General features: G+C 28.2%; 1 protein-coding gene across 3 annotated transcripts in view; it reads left to right on the forward strand.

Moving 5' to 3' along the window:
- Window positions 1-5,285: 5,285 nt before the first annotated feature.
- LOC135926305 (uncharacterized) overlaps window positions 5,286-22,073 on the forward strand; it is a 28,984-nt gene continuing 12,196 nt past the window's right edge. For all 3 annotated transcript variants that reach the window (XM_065462127.1, XM_065462129.1, XM_065462128.1), the window contains exons 1-2: window positions 5,286-5,396; window positions 21,128-21,310. In XM_065462127.1, the coding sequence (XP_065318199.1) occupies window positions 5,316-5,396; window positions 21,128-21,310 (264 nt within the window). In that variant the 5' untranslated portion in view covers window positions 5,286-5,315. The remainder of the gene's footprint in view (window positions 5,397-21,127; window positions 21,311-22,073) is intronic.

The following is a 22,073-nucleotide window of genomic DNA, read 5'->3' on the forward strand; positions in this document are numbered from 1 at the left end:
TATGAAGAGTCTAAATAAAGTATAAAAAAGAATTAGGATATAATCTATTCATCTAAGTTTTGAGCTGTTTTTAGGTTATTTTTATGGAATTCTTGAGCTGATCTTTATTTTTAATGTGCACTGATAAAAATTAGATTTAAAAATTAATCATAAATTCTAGGTCTAAATCTAAATTAATTCTAACAAGGTCTAATATTTTGCAAAATTTAAGTAATTAAGTAAAAAAATATATATTTATTAGGATTTATAGCTTAAAAAAATATTTGCATATGAAGAGTCTAAATAATGTATAAAGAATTAGGATATAATCTATTCATCTAAGTATTGAGTTGTTTTTTAGGTCATCATATGGAAATCTTTTGCTGTTGCTATCTTTATTTTTAGCGTTACTAAATATATATGAAAAAAATTTAACATAAATTTCTGATCTATTGATCTTAAAAAAGAAAATTTAATAAGTAAAAAAAATATTTATCCTAAAAGATATATTTATTTAAGATTGATTTCCAAGTATTAATTAATAATTTATGAAAAAAAACATTATCAAATAAAAATTAATTTTTTAAAAATAAATAAATATTGTAATGAAATAAAAAAACAACATGCGTTCTTTCATTCATTCATTCATTACCACGCCAGGAGTTGAAGCGTGCATCATGTATTTTCACTAGTATATAGATCCCATACATGATGTCTACCCGTTTTATTATAGTGGACGGTACCACTATGTAGCCTGTTAGCAAAGTGAAGAAGGAAGAAGTACAATAATGGTGATGTATTAGTTCCGTTTCCGGCAGAATAGTGTTAAGGAAAAAATAAAAATAATGTCATATAAAAAATGTACCTGCGTCCTTAAGTGGTATTTAGTGAGGCAACAAAAAAATAACCCTTATATCTTGTTAAGTATTGAAAGTTTATGTTAAGTTTGCATGAAGAGTCTCTTCCTTGTTTGTTGTTTGGTGTGCCAAAATATTGTATGTCCTGTAGATCTTATATGTTCTGTGCCAATGGTATTTGGGTTCGTCCGATTTATTGCGTTATTATTATAGCCAGTTTATCTTCTCATTGCCTGTTATACAGCTAATATTTTCGTAATTGTTATCGTTATCGTCGCCGATATCGTGTGTCCAGAAAGGAAGGTCGTGGGTTATTAAAGGAAGTTAAGTTATGTTGTTGTTGTTCAGGTTATTATCATTATCAAATACACTTATTCCATTTATTGCAAGAACGTAAAGGTGAAGAACGGTTGCGATATTAATTTAGGCCATATTTTAGCATGTATTGTAAATGTTCCTTTAGGTGTTTCTTGTTTTTGCTAAGTGCCATGAAATCTGCAAACGAGAGGTTAATCAGGTCCATATCTTTCAGACATTTCGCCAACCAATAGTATTTAGGGGTTTTCCACCTACCGTCAGGGCACCATTTCAAGGACAAGAATATCATATTTTCCTGCGAGTGTCTTAAGCTATGGCCTAGTAATTCTAGTCTCCTCATGGGTATGAGACGATTGATTGGTAGGATGTCGCATCTATTCCAGAGCGTTGTATTTGATGTGTTGTATGGGTAATACGTTTTGGTGATTCTTCTAAGGCATTTGTTTATAAAAGTCTGAATTGTGCTGATGTTACTTTTTGAGTCTTGCCAAGTCTCCTGGCCGTAGGTAAAAATGGGTACAATTAGGGACTTGAAGAGTCTTATTTTTAAATTAGTTAATATTTGGTTCCATAATTTCGACAGTTGATGATAGCGGAGTCTAGCATTATTCGTTCTCGATTTCGTATCTAAAAAGGTGAGGCCTAATGACGTTATCCTGGTTCCTAGGTATTTAAAATCTGACACTAATTCTATCGTATTACCCTCAAAGTTAAAGGGGTTTAAGTGACTCGCATCAGTATTTGAGGTGATTAGTTTGGTTTTTGTGTAGTTTACTCTTAGACCATATCCATCACAGTTGTTGACAAATAATGATAAAATATTTCTTAATTTGTATTCTGAGTTGGCTAGAATACATACATCGTCAGCATAACATAGAAAGTTTAAAGAGTTGTGCATACCATTGAGGTGTTGTTGCTCACTGTAATATGTGTTGAGTGCATATTCCTGTTTAAAGGATTTATTTAGGATATCATTCATTATTACATTAAAAATAATCGGTGAAAGGATGCATCCTTGTTTGAGGCCTCTATTTGCTATAAAAGGTTGCGACTTCATATTTAAATGCTGAGGAACTACGCTATGATTGTCGTAAATTATCTTAATTAGCGCTATCAGATGTTTATCTATTCCAATGTTTTCCAGCAAGGGCCATATCTTATTCTGAATTATGGAGTCAAAGGCTTGACTTAAATCAATCATCAGGGCAAAGATGGGGGATTTATGCATTCTGGCCTTTTCCAGAATGACCTTAAGTACCATGGTCAACTCCGTAGTATTTCTGCCCTTCCTGTATGATGTGATAGCATTAGAAAGGAATCTGTTAATGATTGGTTTAATCCTGACTGATATGATGTATGTGAACATTTTTAGTGTGACTGGAATTGGTGCAATACCTCTGTAATCTTTAAGGCAGTTTGGGGACTTATTTTTAGGGAAGTTTAGTATAATTGATGTCATCCATTTTTGTAAGTTAATTTTTAATATACAATACGGAGAAGCTAAGATTAAAATGACTGAAATATATTATCAACCTAAACAACTACCCATTTAAAGTAATAAATGAAAAATCTTGTATAACTGTAGTTTGTTCATATTAAATACCTTAGAAGAATTAAAAAGAAATTATTTAATTTGTAAGTTTATTTTTTATTATACAATACGAAGAAACTAAGATTAGAAAGACTGAAATATATTATTAACAACCTAAACAACTACCTATTTAAATTAATAAATGAGAAATCCTGTATAACTGTAGTTTGAAGGTATATAACATTTCATAAATAGTTTAAGTTTTATAATAAGAGAAACTTCCCAAAATACTGTCAAATAATATTTAGAGGTAGGACTCCTCCTTCCCAATCCTAATGTTCAAGTCGCCCAAGATTATCCAATTACTGCTCTTTGAAAAAGATCGAATTGACATAGACATATTAGTAGAAAAAGATTTAAAATTTGAAGGGAAAAATAAAAGTAAAACTTTTACAAAATGCAGATTTGAGAAGATAGAGGCCTTTTATAGTAATGTGGCAAAAATAATATTTTATTATATTGCCCTCTATTCAAAGGTATACGTTTGGACCGAGCAGAGTTTGTCTTTTAGGGGATAGAAAATCGAGGAGTAGGATAGCTGTGAAATTGGATCACATATAGAGGCACCAATGCAGAGAGTAAAGTACATGAACTATATAGAAATCATAACAGATTGAAGATCAATAAATTCAGAAGAAAAGACAGGCATTAAAGAAAAATTTGGGAGGGGCAGACAGGGGTAGAAAAAAATACGAACGGAAGTACATTAAATGCCATTACCTAGCTAAGTAAAAAAAAAAAATTTTGACCCAGATTCAGGCTGCCTCTTCTAACGTGATTACGAAACCTCTATTCTAATGTATACACTAGAGTACAAGTAAATATTTTGTAGGGGATAAAAGAAATTTGTCGAGGAGCAAATAGTGTAGCTATACATTCAAGCTTAAAAAATTGGGTCACCTTGTAAAAAGTCATCAATAAAGGGTGTAGTCCTTTGGAAACGTCACATAAGAACTAATAAAAGGTCATAGGGAAACGTCATAATAGAACTTGATACCAATTATAATGGATTCTAAGATAAACTAGAAAAAAAAATTAATAGGGCCAAAAACAGGGGAAGAAAATACGAAGGAATTATATTAAGGGAAGTAAAGTAGTAAAAAGAAATTAACCTGTTTCGATGTGTAAGTTTGGATCCGACTCAATTGGGTAAGCAACAAGATAAGGCAAAAATTATTATAAAAGTAAAATTAGCGAAATAAAATTTTTGCAGAAAATTATTAAAGTTTTTTTTAATGATTTTTTAGTTTGTTTATAATAAACACAATGAAAATAATTAGAAACATGAGAGATATACATGTTACAATACTAATTTATTTTCCAAAAAACAATTAAATCCTATTTCGTATTATTTAAAATTGTTTACAAGTTTACATATTTATTTAAAGGAAAAGCTAAACCCATATGGGAAACTAGAAGGAGACAAAAATAAAAAATAAAGGGGAAAAATAAATAAATAACTATAAATAATAAAGGGAGGGAAAAATCCAAAATGGTGACGAAAAGAATAAAAGTTATGCAAGAAGGGGTAAAACAAAAATTATTAAAAGATGGAGGGCGTAAAATGTAAAAAGTTTATTTTGAAAGGGAAAAACAAAAACCATGTGAGAAACTAGAAATAAATAAAATAAAAAATAAGTCATAAAAAGGAAGGGAAAAATTTCAAAATGGAGGTGGAAGAATAATAAGTTATCCAAGGGGTAAGAAACAAATTATTAAAAGATGGACGATAAATTATAGAAAAGTATTAAAGGATAAGGGGGATAAAAAATATTTAATAGTCAATAAGAAAATAACCTAAGTAAAAGGAGATTTATAAAACTTCAAGATTTTATGAAGGTTGACCAGGGAAGTAAATTTATGTTTAAGGGTTTATTGCCTAAGGAAAGACTATAAATTAATCAGGTGCATGGTAAACTGATCCTAAATTTGTGTTTTATATTGTTGCTATGATTATATGTTAAGATTGAAGGTTTCAAAGTGTTTAAGTATAAGGGGATGTAGACAAAACTTGTCTCAAAACAATTATAAATAATATAATTCCTAGTATAAAAGTTTAAATCTACTAACGTGTTTTATATTATTGCTATGATTATATGTTAAGGTTAAAGTTTCAAATCGTTTAAGTATAAGGGGATGTAGAGTTTAAAACTACTAACATGTTTTATGTTATTGCTATGATTATTGTTAAGGTTAAAGTTTTAAATTGTTTAAGTATAAGGGGAATGTAGACAAAACTTGTCTCAATGCTATGTAAATAATGTAATTTCTAGTATAAAGTTTAATCTACTGACACAAAAGCTAATTATTGTATTAATCTTAAGTGAATTTAATTCCTTCCCATCATAAATATAAGAAATATATACATGAGAGATAAAAATAATATACATAAATGGATAAAGCATAGGTATATATATGTAAGAGGTATATAAAAAATAAAATTTTTTACTTTTTTATAACTTTTTTAAATGCAACCATAGTCGCAAGTAACAATAGCCTAGATTTTACGGTATTTATTGCATTTGCGTTGATTACATTGATCACAGCTGTTTAGACTATTCTTTTTTTTTATGTCCAGCATTGAAGAAGAAATTTATGACACCTCAATTAATAAAACATGGTTTATTAATTTATTGGATAAGTATAAAAGGGTAATTTAATTACATATTTATTAAATTTACATATAATTTAAGTAAATCTACAACAATCAGCCTATTTATTTACTAAAACTAATTTTTTCTTACATAATTTTTAAGAATAATTTGTTTTATGAAGAAATTTAAAAAAAATATATATATTAATTTTCTATTGTTAATGAGGTTAGTCATCTCTTGAAAAAAATTAAGAGTTGGAAATATTAATCTATAAATATAATGGTTACCATTACTGGAAAAAATATGATGGTTAAGTTACTCTCATTACCTGGTGATCACTATTTAATCAAAACATGTAATGTTTACAAAAGTTCTTCATTACATTTAAGAAATTTAATCATTCATTTTGTAAGACATACTTTATACACCAGTTTATATATTTTATCAAAATCAATATAATTACATGTATTATATTTTTAATATATCATGTTATTAGTCTAATGTAGCATAATACTTATTAAATTTTCTAAAACATTTAGTTGAATTAAAAAGAATATAGAATTAAGATTTATTGCCCTTTTATTATTTTAAAATTATATAATAATTACAAATAATATTTAATAAATTATAATACCTTTAGATGAGTTCTAATTTTTTGAAGTTTGTTTAGAACCTTTATTATTATTGTAACTTTAGGTAAATAAAGTTGGAATTTTGTATTTACCTTATCTACAATTGATTGCATCTTCATTAGTTTTATTTATAAAAAAAAATTTGATCTAAAATTGAAGGCAATTTTTTTTATTAAAAAAGTATATTTTACTTTACAAATTAAATTATCATATTTATATTTACTTGTACAATTTATGTACAAGATTTCAAATTTATTTGCAAATTATAACTTAATTAACTATATGAAAACTACACTATACTAGTTCAAGGTTATAATATTAACTAACACACAAAATAGAAATATTCGATTATAAAATTAGATTGAAGATAAGAATATGCTTATAGCTGGAGAGAAATAAGTTGATTTAATGTTGTTAACTATGGTAATGACAATGAGAAAAATGTTCCACATAACATTTGCTAATTTAATTTAAGGGTGCTTATAAATTGAAAATCAAAGAAAAACTAGTAACAAATAAAATAAATGAAATCGATAGTAATGTAGATGATGACCTGCCATACTTGATAGAAATCAAGGAATATTTAAAAGAATCTTTATATCTAGAAAGTATAATAACATATTTTTCATATTTAATCAAATATTACTTGGTTGGGTTATGATTGACCCATTTGTTTGGGTGATATCTGATTATTTTTCAAAATCAACAAAAGATTGGGTTTGTATGAAACCCACAATTTTATAAATGCTAATTTTATATTTGTGTTCTTTATTTATACAACTAGAATAACATTGATATTGATATATATCCCCAGTGAATCCACTTGAATATTGGAGAGTTAATGCTGTAAAATATCCAACATTATCAAAACTTGCATGTAAATTTTTGGCGCCTCCAGCAACAAGTGTAACATCTGAGTCTGCCTTCAGTACGGCAGGGGATATTGATAGTCCTCATCGTAGAAGCCTATTGCCTGAAAATCTAGAGGCTCTTATATTTATTTTTAAAAATTTAATATATTATAATTTTATATATTAAGTATTACAATTTTATAATTCATACCAACATAAAATGGATATATTATTATATTTATTTTATCTATTATAATATAATTTTTTTAAAATTATTGTTGAAATAAAAAAATTAAATTAACTTTTGCATAAAAAATATTGATTTCTTAATTACATTTGGTTCAAAGAGGGGTGGCGAAAAATCAATATAAATATCGGTATCGGTGTTTTAAATCAATCGGATCGGTGAAAGTGGATCGGCACAGCCCTACTCTTTAGTAAAATGGCTATCATGATTTAAATTTTTTAAAATTTGCTTTAGTTTTTAAAAAAATTGGAAAAATCTTTTCATAGGATACTCTTCTCCAATATTCTGCAATTATGATATTTTTCAATGCCCCTTTATTCAAGAACTTTCATTTGGTAAAACCCGTTTTGGTAGATTGATTCACCATTGTTTAAGTTACAGATCTTACAAGGAAGGAAAAAATCTGCATCAGCTTCTTAATTATTCAACCTATAAGTATTTATAAAACTTTAAAGAAAATCTTCCATTATTACTAATAGTCTTTTTGAGTGATGTTGGTATTGTTGTTAAAAACCCCGATTTGGATCGATTTTTAAATTAAGATTTTAGCCAAAATAATATTATGCAAGCCTCATCACATGACATGGTAAATAGATGTTCAAACCTTTGTGCTATTTATGACCAAAATCTCCAGACTTACATAATATTATTTCGATTATAATTTTGATTAAGCCATTTTTTAAAATCGACCCGAATCGGATTACACCATTAGATGTTGGCCTATTTGGTGATACCTGATTTAAATCAGTTGTTTGTAACACATTTGCAATAAAAATAACTATCTAACCTATTCATTCCGGCTCATTTTCCTTATTCTGAATCTTGGCATCTTGATCATTTTCATTTTTTTACCAAATTAGTTACATTTTCCTACTTTCAATATGAGGAACATTGGCGCAATTACGTATTTCAGCAGACGTGAATAAATAGTAGGGGTGTACCGATACCACTTTTTGGAGGTCGATCCGATATTCCCGATATTAAATTGATATCGGCCGATTACCGATCCTATATCTAATTTTGTATTCTGTAAAGATACCAATTAATTTTTAATATACTTTTTATTAGTATAACATCTGTAATTTAACTATACCATAACTTATGTCATTTAAATATACTACAATGATCAGTTATAGTTTATATTCAATTATTGCAATTTTAAAAGTATATAAAATATTTTTATTGTTAAATCATTTTTATATAATAAGTAATAACATTAATCTATATACATAATAAGTAATAAACAAATATATTATGAAATTTGAAATAAATATTTAAAATAATATTTAACATTAATATATCAAAGATTTCTTTTTAGAAATACCAAAATTTCCAATTTACCAGAGGTCAGCCTACGGCGATGGTAACTGTCAATATCACCAGCTTCACTAAAAACAGATTCTGAAGAGATTATCGCATTCTTTTATAAACAGAATGCGCAAAAAAATAACAATATGGCAGAATGTTTATTAATTAATTATTATTATTAAATAAATATACATAAAAATGGATTTCGATTTTATTTATAAAAATAGATGATTTTAGATATAACTTTTTAAAAAATTTTTTAACATTTTATTTTTGTTAAAGGCCCCTTATATCGGATCGGATAGGAAAATTTTATAATATTGGCCGATAACCGATATTTTAAAATAGGTGAAATATCGGTTCGATCCGTTAAAAAATATCGGTACATCCCTAGTTAATAGTTTTTTTACACCGATAGTGGTTTGGACAACAGTTATTTCTTCCCATTACATTCTTCTTTTTTTAAAAAAATTATTGGGGGTGGGGGTCCCAAAAAAAATAGGTTTAGAATTGGGCCTGACCGTGACGTACACTTATATTATTAATATTATATATTATTTTAGTTTATGTGAATAAAATTTACTAAATGTCAACAATGTGTATAAATTATAATATTAAATGTTTTACATTCAAAATTGGAGACTAAATTTTTTATTAAAAATAGTTCTATAAATTAGATTATGTTAAATTATTCTGTGTTTACTTATACAAATTATTTTAAATTTACTTGCTAAAATTATGACTTAATTAACTAATAATTATTTTACATTATACTATTTCAAATTTATAATATCAACTAACTTACTGATTATCTCCTTGACTTATATTATTAATATTATATATTAGAGCTTAACCTTTGTTGCACAGGTGGGACTATGTAGACCCCAGTCATATTAAAAACGGTGTTACTGAAAATTCTTTCGATATTTTTCTGAATCTTTTAGTAGCGTAACATTTTAGGTAAAGTATATATGTGCAAAATTAATTTTGATTTCATTCAGTAGTTCATGAGTTATAAGGGTTTTTTGGAGTTTGGACCTGTATATACCCCACTTGATCACCCGTGTAACTTTTTTTAAATCTGTTTTGGCATTGATATATTAAGCATACTGTTATAATCGGGGTCATTTATCTTTATTTTTTTAAATCTCTATTATTTTTTTATGCGTAAATGTGTAACAACGGCTCACGTATTTGACTTTGGATTATATAATTTGTAAGACTCAAGATGAGTACTATTTTATCTATTTTGGAGAATTTATTTTATTGTATGATATAAAAGGGCCGATTTTTGCCAATATTGTATCATTACTACTTTATTTTTTCCATTTTATTTTAAAATAAAATTCTGAGTTTTTAAAGAAACAAATCAAAAGAAAGACGATCCTGGATTCTATCCTAAATTTGTCAATTTTTCCCGATTTGATCCTGACTTAAATTGAGGATCATGATCGAGATCATTTTGTTTAATATTCGACGATCCTTTTAAAAATTAATTTTTTACTTAAAAGCAATAAATAAAATAAAATTTTGAAAATTAAATTAAAATATTATTTTTTTAAAAAATATCTAACTACATCATATTTTATCAACTTCCATTCCACCATATTTTATATTTCAATTTCCTAAATTTTATCTAGAACATTTACGAGATTTAGAGCCTACAAGTTTTATATATTTAATTATATTATATATAATATAAATTAATTCTAGGTTTTAATAATGTCCATTATAGATTTAGAAGATAATAAATCTACTATTGATGTGATAGCAATAAGCGAGAATGAGAATCTTTTACCATTTAATGAATGTATGGATGAAATACCTTTTTTGGGAAAAATTCTTCACAAAATACTCGTTCAATTAAAAAAATTCTAATGATGATTCAATGAATATTTGTAATTACTTATATTATTAAAAAATATATTTATTGAATATAACACATCTTTGCCATCATGTGCTTAATGAAAGACGTGGATGTTTAAATGATAACTTAGAAATTTTTTTATTATTAAAGGTTAATTTTAATTATAAATAAATATATTCTAAGTGTTATACTTATATTATATTATTCAATTACAATAAATTTATAACATATTTAATTTATTTTTATATTAGTTAATTTTGCATCGATCAGAAATTTCCTTCAAAAATTTAAGGATCGTGACGCGATCCTTTTTTTTAAAATAGGTCGATCCTGGGTTTCGATCCCCTTTTTTGAAAAGATCATGATCGGGATTCGACCATTTTAAAAGGATCGATTAACAAGCCTGATAAAATTATTCTTTTACCTGAATAAAATTAGTTTAGTTATTAGATCTTATTCCTACTGCGGACAACCAATAGTTTGGTGCCGTGACCGAACAAGGTAAATTTTATATTTGTATTTATTTGGTTTAAAGGGCACAGTGTATTAGCTGTGGTTGAATTAAATAATTTTTAAAGTCACAGGGAAATTCTGTGGGATAAATAGTTGTTGTTATAGGCACAGGGAAATTCTGTGATGTGAATAGTTGTTTAAGGCATAGGGGGATTCTGTGGTTGAGATAAGAGTTGAAATAAGCACAGCTAGGTTGGATGTACTGTTGCCTTATTTCGGTTTTTATTTTATTGATAGTGTCATATTGTTTAACCCTACAAATGGTTAAAATTATTAATTTTTTATGGATAATATTTTGAGTTAGATTTTATTTTAGAATATTTTGTATAGATTAATTAATTTAGAGATAAAATAAAGCAAATTTTTTTTCAATTATTTTAATTAATTATTTTGTTAGTTAAATGAAGAGTTTTAAAATAACAAAGTACGCGTAGTTACAGTACCATGTACTGGAGGCAATGGTTATATTATTGATATGGTTGTGTAGTTTATACTTTGGTAGGAAAATACGGAGAGAGAGAACTATTTGAATTCATGGACAGTCGTTATTAATGGAGGGACATAATGGAGAGGATGATAGATTGGGTAGAGTAACGTTACAGGTGTAGTAGATAATGAGAGGATGGGTGAATGATGATGAAATTGGTGGAATGAAAATGATGATGAGATAGGTATGACCGTTTACCGAGGACATCGAGAAGTGTCGCGACCGTTTGGTATTGAAGGGCAGAGGTGTAGAAATATGGTTTGTTACAAATGTAGTGTCAGGGGCACATTGCGGTAAATTGCAGAGATTTCAAATGTTTTGAATGTGGAGAAAAGGGTCATATTTCAACGTATTGTCCAGGTAAAAGAGATAGATTACGATGCGGAAGATTTGGGCATGCGGAAAATGTTTGCGAAGTTGGAAAGATAGATACAAGAAGAGGCTTTCCACATTGGGGAGGAAGTTCGAATGCTATTAATGTGAGTATGGCGGAGGTAACAGCGAAAAGAGAAATGGATATCGAATGTTAAACCGCGTGTTTCAAATGCCGAAAAGAAGGGCATTGGGCGAGAGATTGTAATATGAAATGACTAGTGGTTGTCCGCAGTAGGAATAAGAACTAATAACTCAAAACTAATTATATTCAGGTAAAAGAATAATTTTATTACACATATTTTTTACTGATCCGATATTGGTTAAAACTCGATCCGATATTTATATTGATTTTTCACCCCTTCCTTTGAACCAAATGTTTAAAAAATCAATATTTTGTATGCAAAAAATCGAATTATGTATTTAATTTAATTTTTTTATTTCTACGATAATTAAAAAAAGTTTACGGATATTGGTAGTATTAAATGAATTTTTCATTATTCCTCTCCGTGAAGTTAGAATTCCGCAGATAATGCACTTTCCAAAATTATCTTTGTCTTTTGTAAAATATTCCCATAATTCAGATACCATCTTTAAAAAAATTCTTTTATTTAAAGTATAAATAATAAAATTGGCGTTATTATTTAAAAAGATTACATCCGTTCCGTCAAAAGTCAATCTCATTAAAAATGATATATATATGTTCAAAGTGCGTTTGTTCCGATACCTTCCGTCTTAAAACGGATCCGGCAAATTTTGAAGTCAAAACATTTTGACTTTTTGATCCGGCAAATTATATAGAGCGTTATAACGTTACTTATAATTTTTTAAAAATGAAAATCAATATATATATCATTTTTAATGAGATTGACTTTTGACGGAACGGATGCAAAAAACTGATCCCTCTCCACTTTGAATGCAGCCTAAATCTATTTTAAAAAATAAATAAAATTTAAGGGGTCTGTGTATTTGCATTGTTTAAAAAAAAAGAAAATATTAATGTAAAATAAATATACATAAAATAACAAAAAAAGAAAAGTAAAAAGATCGGATCGGTTTTTACAGGTATCAGCCTAATCCGATATTTTTGGAAAACGTTAAATATCGGTGTCGATCCTATCTCATATTTTATATCGACACAGCCCTAGAAAAGAAGTAGTAATGATACAATATTGGCAAAAATCGGTCTTTTTATATCATACAAAAATAATAAATAATTCTCTAAAATAAAATAGGACTCATCCTAGTCTTACAAATTATCCAAAGTCAAATACGTGCGATGTTGTTCATCCATATTATTAAGCGTAAAAAACATAATAAAGATTAAAAAATAAAGAAAAATGACCCTCCACTCATCCTTAATCCCAAGTTCCTCGTTGGTGGGGCAAGGGACTCTGCGCCCTACCTGAATAAGTCCTCCAGCTCTTGGGCCTTCTACTCCCAACTCCAAAAATTCCTCGTGGGTCACGGTTTGTCTTCCCGGAACCTCATTCCCGGTTCCTAGCCTTGGCTGCTGGCTGGGCTCCCAACACTTCCACGATGCTCTGCAACCCATTTCAAATTTCCCCAGTATTCACTCCCTTTCTCTGGGGCAAACACACCTGAGGACAGTCCCTCCGGAAATGTTCTTCCATTCCACACCGGAAACAATGCACGGCTGTTTCCATTCTTGTTCTCGGCACCAATCCCCTTGTCTCTACGCTTCGGGCTCGGGGGAACGTACATCTTGTTCTCGAGCAAGCAACCTTCAGGTGGGTTTGGCCCGGAGAAGAGGAGTGAATACTGAGGGAATTGGGGTGCAGAGCATCGTGCTGCAGGTAACCAATACATAAATAAACACCTTTTTATATCATTTTTATTAATTAAAAATTATATTATTTTCATATTTGAACCTTAGATAAACATTTTTCACCAATTTTATATATATACATTTTTTTATATCACATTGTGACATTTTAAAATAATTTCTCACTTTTTTGATTCCCTTGACAAAAGCTGTCTTATAATGATATAACAATTAATTATTAAAATAACAGTTAAAATCATTAAAGTAGAGTTTGTTTAAAATATGAAAGCTACAAATTAATTTGATTCTAAGATATAGTGTTTCTAAATTGGGGTCTAAGAGAATCCAGCAGGCGCGTAACCAATGGGAGGTAAAGGGGGAAATTCCCCCCCCATCGCAAATTTGACTATTTTCATAAATATCATTTTAAGCTAATAAAAATTTTACCCCTACCCCCCAGACCCCCCCCCCCCACCAATCAAAATTTTACAAATATTTGAATATCAATTTTCCAACATATTATTCAAAAATATTAATAAAATGGAAAAATATTTAGTCAAAGAAATTGAAATCAAACGATAATTTATAAATAAGGTTGAGCATGAAAAAAAAGTAATGTGTCGTTAGCAGCGATATTATTATTGAATTCAATTGATCAATCAGAGTTTATCATTGCTGCTAGTTGCATCAATAAATTATTTTCCTATAGCTCACTACTTTGTAGAAATTTACAAAAACCAAATTTAGATTTGGTTCAGGTTATTGATTTGGCGGAAAATATACATGAACAGGTAGATACAATAAGATTGAATGTAGACGTTGAATCGAAGGCTAAATTTTATGATATAATACTAATTAAACCTCGTCTAGCACCTAGGCCATTGAGATGAAAATAAATATTGGCTCAACTGAAGAATATTATAAAATATCCATTTTCATCCCATTCTTAGATACTTTTTTATCGCAAATAAAAGTACGGGTTTTAGATAAAAAACAAGTCTTTAGCAATCTTCAAGTTTTATTACCCAAAGATCCTTCTTCATTTTTTAATGCCACTATTGGTAAAATTAAATATTTAGAAAAATTTTATTCCTATGAGATTGATACTGAAATAAATTTAATCAGTGAATTCGAATTGTGGTATAAATATTTATACGTTTAGCTATTTTACCTGAGCATGCTATTGATGCGCTCAATCGGTGTAAAGAAACCTTGGCTCAATTTCCTAATATTTCGAAGTTGTTTTATATTCTTGCATGTTTGCCTATTACAACATGTACGAATGAAAGGACTTTTTCCAACTTGAGAGGGTTGAAAACATATTTACGAAGTACTGAATCTCGGCTAAATGGGTTAGCTCTGTTAAATATACACAGAGATTTGGTTCCAACGACAAACGAAATAATTAAAAATCTTGTATTTGATAAGAAGTTAAAAAAAACTTGTTAATTTAATTATTTTCTGGTCAATATTTTAAACTACTATTAGTATTTTCAATAAAAAAATTATATTCTACTTATATTGTATGAGAATTTAAGCTGAGGCTAGTTTTTAAAGCAAATTTTATAAAAAAAATGACATTACACTTTATTTCAACTTTACATTTAAAAAAACTTTATTAAATATAATAATATACCTATCTTGAAATAATAAAAAAGAGGCTTGTAATATCCTATCCATAAGCACGAATTAGTAAATAATAGTTAAAAATAGAAATATAATTAAATTATGAATAATTTAATAGAATAGCTAAATAAGACCCGGCCGTAGGCCGGGGAAAAGCTGGCCGAGGGCCAGGTAAAAGGGGTTTGGGGGCGAAGCCACCAAAATCCCCCCCCCCCCCCTATAAGAAAATCCTGGATACGCTACTGGAATCCAGCCAGTCTCTTTGCGAACTTTTTCTCACATGAACATTTGTGAATAACATTCATTAAATGTCAACAATGTACACAGATTATAATATTAAAAACTTGTTTTCTATCTAAAATATTATAGTCAATCATATTAAATTAATCTTCTATATTAATTTCGTCATCAACTACAATATTGTCTTCCATATTGTAGATTTTTAACAATTTAGGATGTAGTAATTGAATAAATGAATTTTATAAAATTAACACAAAATAAAATTTACGTTTAGTTACTCAAAATAATATAACGATTACAGAGTTCTTCGTTATATTTTCAAATTTATAGAATTACAGGTACACATTAATATAACATAAAGTTACCTGTAACGTAACACTCCCTGAGAAGGTGTGAGCATTTTTAAGGCTCTGAATGGAATAATATTGATTATGGCAGATGTACCTTCATATTAATGATGTTAAAATAGTTGATGCGTAAGACTAAATTAAATTCAGCTTTGTTAAAATAGAGGTCTGTAAATGGCAAAATTTTTAAACCCGAGGTTGGAATTTATTTTTTACCTTGCCTTGCCTGTCGAAATTTATACTCAGCATGACTTGGTTCCAATCTTTTACTAATTGCCTTGCCCGGTTTTTAAAATCCAGAATATTCCTTCAGAAAAATAACCAATAATGATAAGGGTTTAGGTTTCAAGATTTTTTTATTATAGCAATTTTCTCAGTTTTGATCACTGGTTTGATCAACAACTAATTTCCCAGTATTTTATCACTGATTTTGGTTTAAACGTTTCTATAAATTTATTTATTCTCTTTACCTTTTTTCTTAGGATAATTTTACACTTGGCAATAATAATCATTCGTTTTTATTATAAATTAAAATAGAATAAAAATATAATCAAACAAATGTAATAATGTTTTTACTTCTTTTTACGACGTTTTTATAACCCCCCAAAAAATAATGTTAAAAAAAATATTGACAAAATATAATATTGATAAAAAAAATAATATGGATAATAAAATAATAATAAAAATATTCTTAATGACTTGCAATAATCACAAAAAAGAATATTTACAATACCCCCCCCCCCCCCTCCCCCAATAAAAGAAAACATGAAAACAACAAAAAAAAATAACGCCAGAGAACAACACTATTATATACTATATGTTCCCCTCTTTTTTAAAAAAAATAATAACATTATCGCGAGGGAAATAACACTGTTATATATATACTAGTTGATAACCCGTCAAAAATGATGGGGAATATTCTTTTTAATGAAACAATATCTCTTAGTAGCACCCTAAATACTATCATTATTTACCAGAGCTCCTGTTAGTCAGAATTGTCAGCGATCATATTAGGAGACCAACCAGGTTCACCATGAGGGAATAGTAAAGGATAAACCATGGGGTCTAAATTTGGGCTCAATACATTAAGAATAATGAGATCGTTGTCATTAGATTTGGGATAGACTTTAATATCTCTTTTGAAAGGAGGCTCTCCATCTTCATTATTGAAAATCATAGCTACGTCATCCATAGATGGTAAATTATAACGGCGTCGATCGCTAGAACGATCTCCTTTAAAGATCATATTAATGGTTGGGAGTTTTGTATTAGAAGTAGTTGCTAATTCTAATGCAGATTGATGGACTTCACCTAATGTCTTAAAACTAAGAGCATAGGGATTAATTTGTCGTATTAACTGATCTAATTGCTTCATAATATATTTATTACATTTACTATTTGCCGGATGGTGTATACGCTTATCTATAGCCTGTGTCGTATCTAACACGTATAACTGGGCATAAGTAGGCTTAGAAGGTGGGTATAAATTAGATGTGCGGTGATATATTTGGCCGTGCACTTTGAAACAATAAGGGCCAATACCTGTAAGCTCCGAAATTTTTGCGCCCATCGATGCAAAAGCTACTGCTGAATTATAAGAACGTATGTTCTTCATAAAATTATTATGTAACTTATCTTGAGGGTTTGATATAAGATTTTTTAAATAAGGAGGATATGGTATTTGGGTAAGGTTAACCTTCCCTTTATGACAGCACTGTGTGAATTTACCGTCAGTCGGTCTCTCAGCTATGAAATTCATGGAAAAACAAAATTGACATATGATATTCATGTTCAGTTATTAGCAGTTTTAGTTGATATATTAATAGGAAAAGGTTTATTTAAATTAATACTTTGAGGTGTAGGTACTAAAGCTACTATAGGTTTGGGTTTCTTGGATTTTATATGACTTCGCACTTTACGACCACTTTCTTTAAAATAAAAATATTTTATCTAAATTATTGGAAAATAAAACTTCTTTTGCTATGTTTAATCTTTTTCTATTTCCCAAAATAGAAGTGTAAGTGGTAGGGAAGATTTGTTTAATTTTTTGATGAAAACGGCTTATGCATGCGCGAATCATAGCAGTTTTAATTGATAAATCAATTGGGAGATATAAATTTGAATTAGGATTATGAGTTGTAGTTAATGAAACTAATTTAGGATTATTATATTTGGATTTTATGTGATTCCGTAATTTGCGGATACTTTCCTTTGATTGTTTGGGAGATTGTCTATTTTCCATAGTATTCTATTTATTAACGTTACAAAGAATAAAAATTAAATATTATTTTCAAATAACTGGTAACACAAAAAAATTCCTAAATCTAGAAATGAACGTTTTCGTATCTTGGTAATGTTAATTTTTTTTCTATCAACTTTCCTATCATCTTAACGTTAATTTTTTCACTTCCCTCTCTCCTAATGTTAAAATATTTTTTTTCTATCAACTTTCCTATCATCTTAATGTTAAATAAATCGAGAGCTATTATTATCTCGTTAATGTAAAAATTTTTTATGGCAACACTGGGATTCGAACTCGCAACCTATCGTTCGGAAGAACTGAAATAAAATATATAAAAGTCATAATTCATTTAAAAATACAATCAGAATATGAAAGTCGCATAGGCCTTGGTTTTTTGATAAGGCCTGGCCATGTCTGCAAAAAAAAATTTCCCGGCCAATGTCATCTCTATTTTAATCTATCACAATTTTAAATTTTATTCTAAAATCTAAATATAAAATTAAATTTAAGACATTGTTATTAAATTACAATAGAAATAAATGGAATATAAAATTAAATTTAAGAAATTGTTATTAAATTACAATAAAAAATAAATGAAAATTATATAAAAGTTGCATGGGACTTGGTTTTTTGATCAGGCCTGGCTATGTCTGCAAATAAAAATATCAGGCCAATGTCTATATCCCATATTTAAAATTAAAAAATTTTCAAGAATCTCTATTTTAAATTTTACCCAGATATTTCTAATACCCTTAATGCTCGCGGGTTACATTGCAACAATTTTACCTCTTTTTCTCTTAAATTTTAATATTTTTATAAAATATATTAATAAAGCATATTTCATATCATATACACCTAACTAATTAGTAATTACCCACAATAGAAATAAATGGAATATAAAATTAAATTTAAGACATTGTTATTAAATCAAAATAAAAAAAATGAAAATTTTATGAAAGTTGCATGGGACTTGGTTTTTTGATCAGGCCTGGCTATGTTTGTAAAAAAAAATTTTCAGACCAATGTCTATATCCCATATTTAAAATTAAATTTTCAAGGATCTCTATTTTAAATTTTAGCCAATATGATTTCTATCACAATTTAAATTTTGATATTTCTAATACCCTTAAATACTTTTAATGTTCACGTGTTACATTGCAACAATTTTACCTCTTTTTCTCCTAAATTTTAATATTTTTATAAAATATATTAATAAAGCATATTTAGTATCATATACACCTAACTAAATAATTACCCATCAACCCCGTCATTCTGATTAAATTAAGTTAATTTTATAAAAAAAAGTTTCATATATATACAAATATATCAAAATATAATATTGAAGGGGGTGGGGGCTAAATGGAAAGAACGTTTGCCTTCCGAACGATAGGTCGCGAGTTCGAATCCCTGTTTTGCCATAAAAAAAATTAAAAAAAAAATTTTAACATTAGCGAGATAATAATAGCCCTCGATTTATTTAACATTAAGATGATAGGAAAGTTGATAGAAAAAAAAAATTTTAACATTAGGAGATAGGAAAGTGAAAAAATTAACGTTACGATGATAGGAAAGTTGATAGAAAAAAAATTAACATTACCAAGATACTAAAACGTTCATTTCTTGATTACGGCTATTATATATATAGATAATAATTATTACATATGTTTCCCCTCTTTTTAAAAAAAAATAATAACATTATCGCGAGGGAAATAACACTGTTATATATATATAATTATTACATTTGTTTCCCCTCTTTCTTTTTTATTTATTTAGAATTATATATTTATTTACACACAATAAAAATTCTCTTACTGTTCTCTGAACAGTTCTTCCAACTCCTCGACCGATAGATCTACTATCGACCATTCTTCCTGCACTTCCACATCATTATTAGAATTTGGTAGATCTACTATCGACCATTCTTCCTGCACTTCCACATCATTATTAGAATTTGGTGCTGATTTCTGCGATGGTCCCACCACCGCCACCGGTCGCTCAGTTTCCGGCGCCCCAACAGTTGCTTGTACATTTTCTGCCCCTGTTATTGCCGGTAATACGGTCTGGACTGGCCAGGCCCCTCTAATCGTATCATCATTAACTCTTTCTTCTCCCGGTGGCACTGCAGGAAGTCAAGGAGTTGGAAGAACTGTTCAGAGAACAGTAAGAGAATTCTTATAGTGCGCACAAATTGAGCGTTTGCGTTTGCAGTACGTTTTTTAACGTACTCCATCTGTGTTTAAATTGAAAGCAGTACGTTTTTTCTTTGTTTAAAATTGAATCGTGACTTTATTTTTATTAAAATATGGATATATTAAGTTTACAAGATAAGCAAATTATTGCTTTATATTTAATTAATAAAAAACCAAAATCTACTAAGACGAGAAGGAAGACTTCTAAAATATTCATGGAAAGAAATTTATTCTCATATATTTCACTAAAACAAGATCTAACTCCATCGCAATTTTTTAATTATACAAGGATGAGGAGAACAACTTTCTCTTATATTCTGAAGCTCATCCATGACGATATAAATCCTAAGGTGACGAACTTCAATAAGCAGATTGATGCAGAAGATCGACTATTTCTCACCTTAAGGTAAAATATGGTAATTTAACATAAAATTATTTATATAAAAGGTATCTTATAACTGCAGTTTCCTTCTCACAGTTGGCATTTAGTGCAAGGATATCCTATTCACAGATATCACAAGCTTGGCTGTAAGACCTATATCTGTTATGAGGGACAGCAATGCATTAATATGGATAATAAAATAATAATAAAAATATTCTTAATAACTTGCAATAATTACAAAAAAAGAATATTTACAACAGCAATAAATACGAAATATAGGAAAAGGAAAAACCAAAATTTTAGACGAACTATGAATAAATATTGTGGCAAGCTGGTCATTTGATCATTAAAATTATAAGCAAATTTAAAAAAATAAAATTAGGCTTTAGAATAAAAAAATTCACTATATAGTGGCAAGCTGGTCATTTGATCATTAAAATTATAAGCAAATTTTTGAAAAATAAAATTAGGCTTTAGAATAAAAAAATTCATTATCTTATAAGCACGCTGGTCATCTCTACTTTTTGCATCTCTGACCTAGCCTCTTAATTTTTTTGCATGGACAGACTAAATAAATTTTTCTACCGGGCATTACAGACCTCTAATTTGTTTCACCCTTATCTTATTTATGAAGTATTTAATTAAAACTAATTAAAAATTTATATATTATTTTTAAATACCAATTAAATTATACTTAAGATCATCGAGACGAAAGAACTTCCAGGCCACATTATAACCCATCACAGTCAATTCTATGTTCCCATAATATTTCGCACTAAACAGACTGAAAGTGAGAATCTTGAAGTAGATTATAATGATGATGAAAACGAAAATCCATTTTACTCCAACATTATACTAATATGGGATTTATCAATTAACAAAGTTTATAACTACTTATTCAATCAAAAATTATATTTTTTCTCAGTACATTTTTGATTGATCATATATCTTTCCTCTATGGCGGCTATTTATTTCTTATTTTATTTATTATATTATTTATAGATTTAGTATTTTAGTTAAACAGTTTTTAAAATGCAAAGAATTAAGCATATTTTAATTTATTTTCAAATAGTATTAATCAAAATATTAGCTTGAAATTCGAAATATATCAAAATTTTAATGCCCGGAGTGGCCTATTAAAATTTTACGAAAAACAGAGATTTGCAAGGCCCTGCCAATTTTTTTATGTAGTATAAATTGTCTGATGCGGCCAAATTTTTTAAAATTACTAATTGTCTATCTAATGCTCGGTCTGACCCATTATAATTTTTTAAAATTCATAGCTTGGCTATGGCTGGCTTTGCAGATCTTTTGTACCAATATTATTATTTTTTTAACTTTAGGATACTTTATTAACCATTTTTTAAAAATCATGCAAATAATAATATTGTATTTTGCAAGTATTTTAATATTAGAATTATTTCACAGACACAGAATTTTTAATCTAATAGAGAAAATATATGAAACAGTTTTAAATAATTCATGGTGATTTTGTTTTATTATTAATTTTGGAATATACTTTGATGAAGGACCTTCCATCTATAATGTTAAATAACGTGTAGGGAGTACCGAGGTTCTTCCAGATATTTTGTTAAAAATCTTATAACATAATATTTTAACTAAGGGAGTGGAATAGATTTTATAG

Source organism: Gordionus sp. m RMFG-2023, chromosome 3 (assembly GCF_954871325.1).
Source record: "Gordionus sp. m RMFG-2023 chromosome 3, tfGorSpeb1-WG-v2, whole genome shotgun sequence".
Taxonomy (NCBI): Eukaryota; Metazoa; Nematomorpha; class Gordioida; order Chordodea; family Parachordodidae; genus Gordionus; species Gordionus sp. m RMFG-2023.